The 14,578-nt window shown below is 31.4% G+C and overlaps 1 protein-coding gene across 4 annotated transcripts in view; it reads right to left on the reverse strand.

The window, feature by feature from the left end:
• LOC148621573 (uncharacterized) overlaps positions 1-14,578 on the reverse strand; it is a 41,480-nt gene that overhangs the window by 11,037 nt on the left and 15,865 nt on the right. For all 4 annotated transcript variants that reach the window (XM_088576077.1, XM_088576078.1, XM_088576079.1 and 1 more), the window contains exon 3: positions 692-3,027. In XM_088576077.1, coding sequence (XP_088432203.1) covers positions 692-3,027 — 2,336 coding nt within the window. The remainder of the gene's footprint in view (positions 1-691; positions 3,028-14,578) is intronic.

Here is a 14,578-nt window from a genome sequence, read left to right on the forward strand (position 1 = left end):
TTTAGACAGAATTGAAGAAACAATTTCATGAACCACTTGACATTGCAAAAGATTCATTGGTCAATTTTTAAATTTCCCTATGAATATCTGAACCATATAACACACATCTCATCATATAATAATCAATCAAAATGATAAAAAGTAACATTATGTAAAAGTTGAACAGATTTTGAAAGGTGCTCTGAGATCACCTAGAATTTTTTTCTTTATGCAAAAGAAATTTCATATACTTTACAAATAGAGGGTACCAAAGATAATATAATATTGAAAATAAAAAAAAATGCTGACAGTCCATAAGAATTTTATGCAAATGTCATTGTAACAATTCATAGCAAAAAAATTCCTTGACATCAATGATACATCTGTAAACACTATCTGACTTATTGTTCCCAGAAAAAAAAACAATGGCATCTTCAAAACACAAGAGGAAGATGAGGTCATATTCAGAGTAAGGTCTAGTAAGTGCATCACTGGGTTTGAAAATGTTAGAAAAATTGAAGTTTTCTTTTCCCTGAAATGTTCATTATTAGTGCATTTCAATGAAATTATATCTCATTTGACCAAAATGACATGGGGAAACCTTGTCTTTATTCCCTGATTATAATGGTACAAATCGTCAAATTACCATGTTATGCTCTGTGTCTGATTCTTACAGAAAGAAGTGGACAATATTATACATGTAGTTACCTACCTTATATTACCATCCTTGCCAACAGGTCCACTTGATTGGATTTCAGTGACCTGTACATATCCTTCAGGTTTAACTTCTACTTTCATTCCAATACCAAGAATCCCTTTCATCACATTTACTTGGAACTCCTCCGTTTCTGATCTGACATTAGCAGAAATAGCATGAGTTTTGCTGTATATTGTTGACAACAGAGATGGTTTTGATCCAGTATCTATCACACTTTTATATTTGTTCGGTCTATTGAGTGACAATGAACTAAATGACAATGGTTTGATGGTAGTAAGAGGTTTGATTGTTGAAGAGGTAGGTGAGGATGATCCTTGTGTATTCAGGGTACTGGTTACAGAAACAGTTGTTTTGTGTGTTGGAGTAATGTCAACGCCTGATTTTTCCGTCACATTGTGTTCGGAAACTTTTTGTACCTTAGCATCCAATTCACTTTCGTTTTTTAAATTGTCATTTGAATTATTGTAATTTTGCACTTTGACAGAAATCTCAGTTTTATATCCACCAATTTCATTAGCGCCTTCATTTTCATGAGTACTTTGCATTGGTATTGTTACAGAAATTTCATTTGCTAATGGGTCCACTTTATTGGAATTCCCACCTTTACCATTCAGCTCTTCCTCTCTTCTTGCATTATCCACCTCCATATCGGAGAATTCATGCTTCTCAAATATTTCTGTACTTTGAACACTTCCTGATAAAGTAACAATACTTTTGTAGTTCTCAGTCTTTTCTTTGACAGATTTGGCCAATTTATTACCAATCATTATTGTTTGAACATGGTCTCCAAAAGAGTTGTCTCTCTTGATTTCAGATCGTACAATAGTTTCCTCCTCAATACCATTACCTAGTTTCTCCTCTAAAATCTTAGAATGATCCTCCCTTTTTGCTTTTATTGGTACAAATGTTTCAACAATTTCCTCCCCATCAAATTCAACTTTGGTTGACACATGTGATTTGGGAGGACGGTCTTTGTTCATATCAGGTAATGGTGGAGAGGAGGACTTTTGTGGCAGGAGAATATCTTCACTTTGACATCTTTCTTCCTTATTCACTTCAACAAAAGAGTTCACATCAAACCGAGCAGAAACTGGTATTTTGTTGTCTCTTTCTATTGCTGATGGTGTTATTGTTTCTTCATTTACAACAGTTATAACTGTCTTAGACCGATCTTGTAAATAATCAGGGACTGATAATTCTTTCTTAACTTTAATAGGTTGTATCATGTCATCATCACCACTCTCAGTCTGAGACAGGCTGTCACTTGAGTTATAGTAAAAATGATGAACTTTTCCAACAAGACCAAAATAGTTCTTTGATTTTAGTTTTGGTTTTGTGTCTAAATCTTCAGAGACAATTTCATTTTTAAGTTCAATATCATTTTGTTCTGGCAGCCATTTTGAATCAGTGTCGTCTGCTAACTGACCTCCTAAATCTCCATTGGTATTTGTATAATTTGTATGATCATTTTCTTTGACTAATTCCTCTTGATTGTCATTTAAATCATTTTGAACTACTTCATTCATTTTCTTTCCGATCCTATCCACAGTATTTGATTGTTCAAGAGGACTTTCATCAATTTGAGTGAGGGGAAATTCCTCAGAAACATCTCGATCCTCTTCCAAACCTACTAAAGCCTCAATCATTTTCATGTCCGTAACCTGTCCAGAAGGCTGATGAATTGGCGTACTCATGTTAGAGCATGTTGGTGAATACTCATTGAGTACATCATCAATTGTTGGTGCAGGTACTTGATCTTCCTTTTCATCATCATCTTTGTCCTGATTCTGATCAGAAAATTCTGCTGGAGGGGGGAGGGCAAAACTCCATGGATCTTCACTACTTGCCATTTTTGAATTTCTTTCTTTTTGATAAAAGTCTCTAGTTTCAAAACTTGAGTCCAAATCAGTACTCTGGTCAGATGAGTACTGAGTTGTTTGGTTTGGTTTCTGATACAACAACTTTGCTTTATTGGATGCAAATAAATTGTTAGAATTTTGGAAACTGTTCAGTACAACCTCAGATTCACCCTCAGTATCAAACAGGTTGTCTTCAAATTTCCTATTGAGTTTTGGTGACTTAAGAATTAGGTTAGTTTCACCAGTATGTCCATTTGTTACTGTCAATGAAAATTCTGTTGGAATATCATTATCAACTGGCCTTAAAACTCCAATTTCAAAATCTCCATTATTAGCTTCTGATTTGAGTATTGACAAGCACTTTGACTGATTAACACCAGCTAAGTTTATTCCATTACATGAAACAAGTCGATCACCAACTTTTAACTTCCTGCTCCTAGATGCTGCACCGCTAGGTAGAAGTCTCTTAATCTAAAAAAAATAAAATATAATGTTAAGCCAAATACATTTTTTTTGTTTTTTTTTTTTCATCTATAAATGCAAAATAACATATAATTTACCTGATCACTTGAGCTTCCCTTTAAGAGTTAAATGATGCATTTTACTTGTTATAATAAAAGAAAAAAATCTTTTATTGAATGTGTCAGTTTTACTTCAAAACAGTCACATAAAAGATTTCTTTTTTTAAAAGGGACATAATCCTATAGATATTGACCATGAATATATGTATACAATTTGATGCTTCCTGCATCAGAGATATCCATAGAATGTCAAGAATTCAAATAAATTCAAGTACATGTAATTAAAAATCAAGTACATGTACTACATAGTTAAACTGTATTAGCTGTAAAAAAATACCTTCGTTCAAGAAGAGATGTATACCTATCCAAGATATGTTACTTCATCAATTTCACTTCCACAAAGTCTATTCCATTAATCTGATATAATTTTTATACACTAATCAATCAACCAGCAGTTATTTATGTTTTTTTCCGCACCATAAATTGTAACATGTTAAATTTATACAGATAAATTGTCTAATCATCATAAAAACCATTTTAGGAGTCATTCCAGGAAAAATATTTTTTAGGCTGACTTAGAGAAAAAAATCATAAAATAAAAGTTTTGATGAGATGAATCTATTGTCATGTATGTAATTCAAATGTCATAATACTATAATTAGCAGGAAGTATCATCAGATGAAATGAAATGCACTCAGATTACTTGTCAACATTAGAATATTGAATCATATACCTGTTTACACCTTGGTTGATATGAAGAATTACATATAAGTAGGAAAAAAAAGGGATACAAGCACAAATTCATCTAAGATTCATGCATAATGTAATACTGAGACTTTCTTTGGCAGTCCCAATTATTCTCTGTCTTGCCAATTTAGAATATCCAACATAAGCATCCCATTCTTTGTACACTACTGAATATGTCAATCAACATTTATAGAGAACCAGAGTGGATAGATTTGAGCAAAAAACAACATTTAAACAGAAGACATTGAAGGGTTGATAAATTGAATACCAGAAGTAGCTGAAATCATCCAAAAGCTTGAGAAAGTTAATAATACTGATAAGTAGAAAATGATACTAAACTCCTGAAAAATAGGTGGCAGCTAAGTAAACAACAAAATACACAAATAATACTGCTACCAATTTACTGAACAGCCCTGATTTCTGTGTCCCATCTTGTTCATTAACCACATCACAATAAAAACCTTGATAATTGATCAGTTATATTTCTAATACTAATTTATTTTCTAGTTTTATTCTCATAAAAATATCATGCATACCTTAAAAAGCCTATCTCCCTCAAAAACATGAATCACTTTCTACTTAAAATGGTCCTTAAATATTGCAGATAAGGTTGTCATTGATCTTAAATTTATAAACAAACAAGCAGAAGTCTGATACTGACAGGTAACGACATACTACACCTGAACTATATATTTACAGGTGAATCAATTATTCTATTAAAGCAACCCAATCTAATCACTTTAATTGATGTGCTTAGAGAGTAAAATAGAAAAGGAAACTGCTCAATGGATGTGCTGTATTAACAACATAATCAATAGCAACAAGGAGGAGATACTAAGATAATGAGACTCCTGAAAAACTCACCTACTGTCCCACCATATGAAAATAATGACCTACTACAGTGGCAGAGCCCGAGTTTTAGGTAAGGAGGGGGGGGGGCAAAAAAAAATTCTTGACAGGATCACCATATTTGCTAGGGGGGTTTGGAGGCATGCTCCCCCAAAGAAAATTTTGAAATATTAAACCTCAAATCCTGCATTCTGAGGGTATCTTAAACAATTTTCAACAATTTTCTAAGGGGTGCCTGGAACCCCACCCTGGATCTGCCACTGTACTACATAAAAATATTTTCATCAAGTTTTGGAGAGTCAGTTTTATAAACAAACTAGTGCAACTCAATGTAAATGCAAGTTGCAACCTCAGTCTCAATTAAAATACAGTGTAACATGTCTAAACCAAACCCTGGGTAAAACCAATAACCTGTCTAAACCAAACCCAAGATAAACCAATAACCTGTCTAAACCAAACCCAGGATAAACCAATAACCTGTCTAAACCAAACCATGGGTAAAACCAATAACCTGTCTAAACCAAACCCTGGGTAAAATCAATAACCTGTCCAAACCAAACCATGGGTAAAACCAATAACCTATGTAAACCATGGGTAAAACCAATAACCTGTGTAATCAAACATCTTCTGATATAACAACAAAAGTATTCATCAATATTTATGAATTTACATTGAACTGAAATAAGCATTGGACTTCTTAAATCATTAAAAATCTGATGTTACACCTGAGAAAACTATTAGGTCAGCCATTATTTAATAGACAACAATGGAAGTATTTTAATATAAAACTATTTCAAAATATTTTGATCTCAGTAACTATCCAGGCATTAAGTTATTCCTACCTTTAAATCATATTACACTTCATTATAACTCCAGCCAAGCGAAATGGGAAAATATTGAAAAAGGTCCTAAATTTGTAATACATGTACATAACACACTTTTTTTTTCATTTCCATCAACTAAAAACCTTTTGACTTGAAATACATATCCAAGTAATTATCAGGCAGCTGATGATACACTTTAACATTTTTGCAAAATGTTGAATTATTTAAATGCATTCAGCCCACTGTAAAACATGATTGATACAATTGAAAGGTCTAAGACACAGGGATGCCAAGCTTTCAAAATACAAATGGATGAGATTTAGCAAAAATATAGAACATCAAAGAGAAAATAAAAACGATATTTCTATGAAAATTGCTAACAAATCTGCTTAAAAAGATGTGAGTCTATATGAAATGTATGAGTCAGCACTACTTGATACAACATTGGCTATTAACAGGAAAAAAATATATCAGCATATATATACAATAAGTTTTAGGAATAAAAATTTCTGCAATAACATGACTATAAATCAGTGATGGAAACCATACTATGCCCATGCAAAGTTCAGGAACATTTTGGCTACTTGTTTACGCAAGAGAAAATGACATATATCTTGTAATAGTTCATCTCTGTAGCTGTATACTGTTGATAACAAAAAAAGTAACTAAAACACATGATATTAGTTTGTTTTTCCCCTATTCTAGTTTTTGTGCCCAAAATTCTTAACTTAAAATTTATTTTAACAGACAGACAGACATGGTATGCCATCATACATCAATAGATGGGAATATAAAAATTATCAGTATACAGAATAACCAAAAAAAAAAAATCTCAAGAAATTTGAAATAGATGCTTTAGAATTCTTTGATAGGTGAACACGATGGTTTGAATCTGGAGGTTTAATTTCCTCTATGAGCAATCTAGAACAAAAAAATAACACAATTAATGCATTTACTTACTTATTCAGTGTGTAGCACGCAAGACTGTTCCTTTCATAGCTTACAACCAATTTATTGAAGGTTTGTCAATAACGGGAAATCAGATTTATATTGTGAGTAAATTATCTATGACACTTATTTAAAAAACTTGTCTGACGGGTTTCTTTCTGGTATGGAAAGCTCTAATGGACAATTCTTACAAAACGTAAAGTAAATCCCTCCAACAATAGAGTGTAAAGTTAAGGTGATTATGTCCGTCGGTAAACCATTGAAAAAATCTCTTGTAATATATTTTGTTCACAAAATCAGATATGATCGAATCCTTTTACAATTCTACTGTGTGTATTGGGCAACGTTAACAAACTATAGAACAGATGACTATCATACTTAAAGGTATATATCAATATTCAGCAGTCTATACAGTTGTATTAGCCATCAATTTTTCAATCTTTATTGATAAAACATGATATTCAGAATGAACTTGAAATCAAATGTAAAATAAATATCACAAGATCTAACATCAAAAGTTCAAACATTAGCTCAAAGGAAGCACAATGGAATAAATAAAGAATACTGTGATCATCTCTGCAGTAAAGTATTTTTATAATAAAAAAAAGTAGCAATACAGAAGATATAAATGAAAGAAGTTATATAAACAAAGCAATGCTGTAAACACAATAAGAACAACTGAGAAGAGAAAAAATCAAGTGAACCAAGACTCCAGTGGAAATCAAAAGAATGTGTCACCAGTGATAAATACCAGACACAGAAAACAGACACACACAACAAAAACATAAAATAGCCAAAATAATACATACAAAGCAACAAAAGTATAAATGATCAAATTGAACTCCACTAAAACCTGGGAGCATGGACCAGATGCACCGGTAGGGTCAAGAACAAATTCTACAACACAAAAGAACTAAATAGAACACACTGAGTACCAAGCCTGTGTAATGACATATTAGTCTTATGGCAAGGTTGTTTAGATTACTGGCTATATAACCATAAAGAATAGCTGTTATCAAGAGCCCAGGTATCCAGAAACAAATAGAACCTTAGGCTTCCACAAATTTTCAAATCAAATATTTTCAGCTTTTTGCCCCATCATCAATAATCTTATAAGGCTTAAATTTGTAAAATATGGTGGTAAAATCCCCAATTAATGGTTGTAATTCATTTTGCACAAATTAAAAGTAAAGGGAACTTTTTATTTCACCCTATCACCTAATCTCAATGGTCATTCGAAGAAAAGAAATGCATAAAATTTGCAACTTTCTGCATAGAGGTACATTTATTATTTCAAAGCTTTCACATCTCTGTTATGATACTCATTACTAAACACCCGACCTCCTTATGCAAATCAATACAGTACATGAGGAAAGAGCTTCTTGGGTCCTTAACGGGAAAAGGGTTTACTCACATTCTGAATAGCAAAGCTTATAAGCTAGTGTATTTATACATAATAAATCCAGATTCAGTTATTTGGTTCACAGTAGAGATTGCAGAATTTGATCAATCTGTCAATGAATTGAAGTACTAGAAATTAATTGACAGCTTTTAAATAAAATATGATTAGACAGAATAGAATTGCAATTAAAAACTTGATTCAGGGTCACTTATATGAAGGACATTTGGGGTCTTTAAGAATAAACTGTTACTTGTCTTTATGTAAACAGATATCAAAATATTTGATTTTGAAAACCAAACATCTAAAAGTAGAGGTAAAATCCTGAGTCAACAAAACCAAATTCCTCAGTATCAACCACAACAAACTATTTCAAGTATAAAAGTTATGAATGAACTTTCCAGCACATGTGTTATTGAAAGTGGTTTTCTCATACCTGTCAACTTGTTCAAAGTTATGGGAAATTAATTTTGGGTATGAATTAAAAGGTTGTCCTGTTGCCCAGGACAAATGAAAATGGCAATACAGTAAAAAAAAACTACCAGTATGCAAATTTCATGCATTTTCAATTGAAACACATTTTAAGACAAGCCACATTATTTCCAAGCAAGTATTGAATTACAGAACAATATTATTAAGTATATTAAACTTCAAATTATTTCAAAAGACCTTGACCTTTGACCTCTTTCCAGTATGCACAGGGCTCCTCTGGAGCAATGTCATACAATTATGTGGAGCATTTTTGGTAATTTTTTTTTAAAACAAAAGAATAATACTATGTTTTTCTTTAGTTCTGATATTATGCACCCAATGCATAGGGCCTCAAAACTGGGTACTCATCTATCATAACATAACAACCCAATTCATAACATAATTTTACTTTATGAATAGACACAACCGGGTGTATATAAATTTATAAGTATATTCACCGATATAGACATATAGTTAAAACTCAGTGACATAACAATGATACACACCTGACTTAATGATAATCCGTGAGGAATGTCAACATAACGTGGAATTTGTCCCGGAGATATGGAGGAACATGTCCTAAGATCTATGTAGGAGACCAACTATCAAAGGAAGACGTTAATCATAACTATAAGGCGATATCTTCCTTTTAAAACCTTACCAAATACACCTTGTTACATGACAGTGCAGATAGAATATGTATACATATAATTTTTGGTTAAATGATCATGGTTAGGCTTTAACATGCATTCGTGTCCTACCCGGTGCATTGATTTAAATTTCAAGTTATCCAAGCCTTTAGGTTTAGAATACATTTTTCTTAATATAGTATATATTTAACACGATCTGTAAATACAGGATCATGTTTCATTTGCTTCAATTTCACATTCTATAATTTAAATCCATTTTTGCAGAACTTATTTTGCAATTTTTCTTCTTATGTCAGAATTAATGGTAGAAAACTAGAACATACAGTCAAATCTATTACAAAAAATGCTTTATATTTATGATAAAAAGACAGAGCAGTAAAGATACAAAGTTTGATCTAGGCTTAAATTAACCCCCCTCCCCTACCCCCAAGCCTCATACTCAAAAACATTTGATAAATGCATACACTAATAACTCATTTATTCCATTGATTTAAGATTATTTAAATACATTGTATTCAAAGAAATGAAAACTGAATACAAATAGACAACAGAAGAATGTCAATATCAATGTCTTCCACTGAACTAATGACAGGTATGTTACTTGTTAAACAGATACTAGCATCAGAAAGTGTTGACATAACACCATCAGAAGGTACAGTCATCAAATAGTGTTAACATCTGTACAACAGATATACATCAACAATAAATCATCGTCATCTCCATGTTCAACTGTCACCATGTTCAAAATAATGTTGACATCTTACTACCATAGTTGCCTTGGAAACTATTTCGGGTAAAAATTCTTAACTTCCTAAAAAGGCTATAAATCACATTATTGTGATGACTGTGTTTTATGGTTTATATGGCAGAGTCTACATTACTATGACATGTATTTATTTGTATTATGCTTTGTCTCTAGACTTTAAAATCTTGGCCTTTTCCTTAACATCAGAACTTGTCCTTCCCTTACATTGATTTCACTTTCAATTTGTCACTGTTTTTAACACTAATTCTTCTTAACTGTGCCATGGGAATTGCAATAAGAGCCAGTTTTTCACAAATAATTTGTGTTAAATTAATTTAAAGCCATATTATAAAACGCTATTGTCTAATTAGCAGAAATTTGTATCAAAAGTTTGTGCTTAAATTGTGTGGAAAGTAAGATGGGAGTAGTACAGGAGTGCTGTGTCAACATTTAGACAATCTTCTCAGTAAAGTAGCCTAGACGTCTTGACATTGTACTTTTTAAAATATAATTGAAAAGATTTACAATTGAATGCAAAGCCTTTAGGGACCCAAACTTTCCTTTGATAAATATTATGTAAAAGAATATAAGCATGAAATTTTAAAACATTGTAAATGCACCCAAAGGATACAATTCACACAAAAACAAACTTAGACCATCAAGATGTAATAAATTATGATTGTCTGGACAAATTTGGCATGTTCACAACTAAATAGAGACATTTTATTCACAGCTTATCTGGATTAAACTTGGAAGGCAGGCAATAAGTCTGATTAGGACTCAAATCTGGCTGTATTTCAATAAGATTGGTATGAGGGTGTGGAAGAATTTTAGTCTGAAACAATCATTTGGTACACCATCAACTTATTTGTAACTGAAATATTTTTTTCCAGTATACCAAACCCCTACAATGGACTTAGTGGTACATGTAGCATGATGACTTAATTTATTGAAGGTCATATGTTGAATCTCTGACCATTTCATGCTACAAACTTTAAAATGGTAGCAAGGTGTCCATTTTCATATCAAAAGAGGCTCCAACTGGTGCATGTATTTTAAAGAGTGTTTTAGTACAAAGCATGGGCTACTTGACTTCAATAAATGCACCGATCTTTTGTTAAGTGTCCTTACTACAACCAACCAATCAATCAATCAATCAATCAATCAGTTATACCTTATCTTTTTACAGTCATTTAACACAATAAAAATTATAAGATTGCCAAAATGACACAAGCAGTACATTGATATGCAACAAGTTATAACTGCAAAAAATCTACTTCCCAGAGAGGGGGGGGGCTAGGTATGTGAAGTTTCATATATTATTTTTTTACCATTTTTTAATAGGAATTTTGTTATACATAATAAGAAATAAGGAGTATTGACACACAGGTTCAATATTTCGGCTGAAATAATGTACTGTAAAAAAATAAATCAGAAAAAAATTAGTAGAAGGGGAAATTAAATAGACAAAGCAAAATTTTACTGTCAACAAGAAAATCTGCCATGTTGTGACTGATCAGAAACAGAAGAAAATTTCAGAAAAATTACATAGTTTGAAAAAATAAAGTCTTTTCTTTTTTCTATACATGTACATATTCTAGCTTTCTTGTTATTGCAACTATATACTGGTACTTATCTAAGCAATAAAAAACAAACCTTTCACTAACATAACCAGCATAAGTCCTTACCAATAAAATTTAGGTAACTTCAAAGGCTGAGTGAAATGTATGTTCTATTTCCAAGCATATATTCCATACAAACACGATCACCTGTTCAAGGTGATAATGTTACTTAAAAACAGGTAGTTACCTGTACGAAATTACTTACAATAACTTAAAAATTATACGTTATTTTATGGGTTCAATCGACTGTACAATTTCTCACCTGTTTTAAGTTTCCAACTAATTAGATCCTAAACTTTCATGACTTGTAAAATCGCTGATTATAAATTGTCCTTAAAAAGTGAAAAATTTACCAGTTCACTTCTTATACCTCCCTAATATTTCAGGAATAAAGGCTTTCAGATTTCATAATATATCAGCCTATATTAATCCTATTCAATTGTGAAAAATAATTTCAATCATGGGTATTTTGAACATGTTTTAAAAGGTGTACAAGATCTTTCTTTTATAGTCTATTTCAAAGAAATATTCAACCTTAAGATACACTCAATTACAGAATGATATAATGAAATTAATGACTAAAAATAATAATACCAAGTTTGGGCAGGTTGTAAAGTGTGAAATTATCATAATGTGGAAGATAAAAACATAGATTTTAAATTGTCTAATTTTGGTGCATTGCAGTAATTAACTAATTGAAATGTAGACATTTCTTTTTAACATGGTGATAAATAAATGTTATTTGGTATAATTTATTGATTGGAAGAGTTTATACACACTATGGGTTGTGGTAATTGAATTTTCTACTGCAAATGGCTGTAAATTGAAAAGTAATAGAGAAATTATACAAGTTCACATTTTACCATTGTTGAAGTGAAGTTGCTATTTGACCATATAGGGATCAAATATCTGTGGTTGATTTCACCAACATGAAGGTTGCAATCCCAATATTTTTTAATTTGAAATTTGCTATTTTTATGATTTTTGTCTTGGAAATTTGTGTGAACTTAACCACAAATGACTTTTTAAAATGAAAGATGTCATCATACATGAACTACATTCAGCATCAACTACAATTTGGCTCTTCATGATTTCCTCATTTATATTAGAAAGTGTGCCAATTAAACTACCGTACCACCCCATCCCTTTTTTTGCATGATGGCTATGGCCAGTTTTTTTTAAAACAATCAACAAAAATACAAGAAATATATGCCTTAAAATTTGGGCTAATATCTTGATTATGTTATTTAGTACTACATGTACATGTACGTTGCTTAAAAATCTGGCAAATTTATTTTTATAAAAAGATTTTACAATTTTTTTTATTTAACAAGGTATATAGATATCAGCTTTTTGAGAGTCTCAATCCTCTGATAGAAATGGTTCCAAACCAACAATTCAAAAGCATATAAAGTAATAATGTTTAAGAGTTGGGACTCAATCTTATATCATGGGAAAAGTTTTGAATATACAATGTGAAAACATTGATAAAAATGCAACACTTAAATATTTTCCTGCCTCAAAACCAGGCAGGGGGTGATTAATCATATCTTAAGGTAATAAATGAAACTATAAAAGTAAATTTGTTAGGTAAAAAAAAACAACTCTTCCTATGTTCATGTACTTTGATCTGCAACTTAAAGTGAAATATTTTTTGACAGCATATAGTGTAAAAATTCTGGTGGTATGTTTTTCTCAATTTTTTCTGTAGTAGAGTATAACCACATTTTAAGTTTTAATATCTGCAGTTCTATAGGACTACAGAAGGATTTTCAATAAAAAATATTTTGGATTAAGAAATGCAATAATCACCGATTATAAGCCTTTGCCTGGTTTCTAAGCAGAGTTGTACTTTTTAACTATTTATACACTATAAAGAAAAATGGAAAAATAATAGAACATTCCCATTATTATGCATTGTATACACAGTCTGACAGTAACAACTCAATGCAAATGGGTCTTGGTTTAATGCTTTCAAAATTCTAAGTGTCCTGCTGTCTTTCACCTTTGAGATCAACCTTCTGCCATATTCTTACGTAGGGTAGTATTTTACCGTAGAAGGTATTTGATGGTGTAGAAAGGTATGACATCTGCCAGTTTCCTATCCAGAGTAGTATTTAGCACAAAAAGTATTTTGCAGTTAAAATATATATCTGCCAGTTTCTTACCCAGAGTAGCATTTTACCAGGGAAAGTATTTGGTGGTCATAGAAAGATAGGACATCTGCTTGTTTTATCTACATACCATCAACACTGGCTATCACTTGATAATACACATGTACATGTATACATATTTCTATAGGCTGTCATAAATATATATGCTTATATTTTCACTATATTTTCATAATTTTATACAGATGATGTGATAGTACAAATTAAGCCTTTTTACATCACTTTACAATTGGGATATGCTTTTGACAAAATAGTGTTTATAAGGGAAAAATGTTATAAATTTGTCTTGTGTGTAAGGGGGTATGGAGGGGGGAAGAGAGGTTTTTAATTGCATTATCAAAAGAGAACACATGGCATGACAAAAATATTTAATATTGTTTTATAGTCAATATATTCAAATATATTCAAAATAAAACAGGTGCGCAAATGCATTGGCTGACAAAAAATCCCTAAAAATTCTTCTGAAGTTAAGGAGTCATTGGAAACAAAATATTTATCCCTCCCCTGGAGAAGTGAATACATGTAACTGGAAACTTAAAACAATAAATCTGTGAGCAATGGCTCACTAGTGATACCCGACTTTCAATCATGATATCAGGAACATAAACAAAGTACTCAATGTTAAACAGAAGTTGATGTCAATGTTTTTCGAAAATGGACCTTATCATATGACAGAAAGAAGTGTTAAAATTTCAAGCCGCTATGATGAGAAGTTGCTTGGAAAAGTGTTAGTAAATTTTCAGTTTTCAAAAATATAAAGTAAAAAAATATACAAAGTCCTTGGTAAACTAGCCCATACCCCTTACAAAATAAAAATTGAAATGTTATATGCTTTATGAAAAAACATAAAAAGTTCAATAAAATTATCAAATTCATCTATCTGCATTGTATTATTAACACAAGTGAATTTAATAAATGCAACGTTTACACATTTTCATTGAAAAAAAAACTTGTGGCCCAGTTTGATCCCCCCTCCTCCTTAGTAACTCATTTGATCACAAGGTAATGCATATACAATATAAGTATGATATACAGAACACCCAACACTAGTTTGTAAAGATTACTGCTGACAACA

This window comes from Perna viridis, chromosome 3 (assembly GCF_037379345.1).
Source record: "Perna viridis isolate PV_CMFRI_1.1 ecotype Kerala chromosome 3, ASM3737934v1, whole genome shotgun sequence".
Lineage (NCBI taxonomy): Eukaryota > Metazoa > Mollusca > Bivalvia > Mytilida > Mytilidae > Perna > Perna viridis.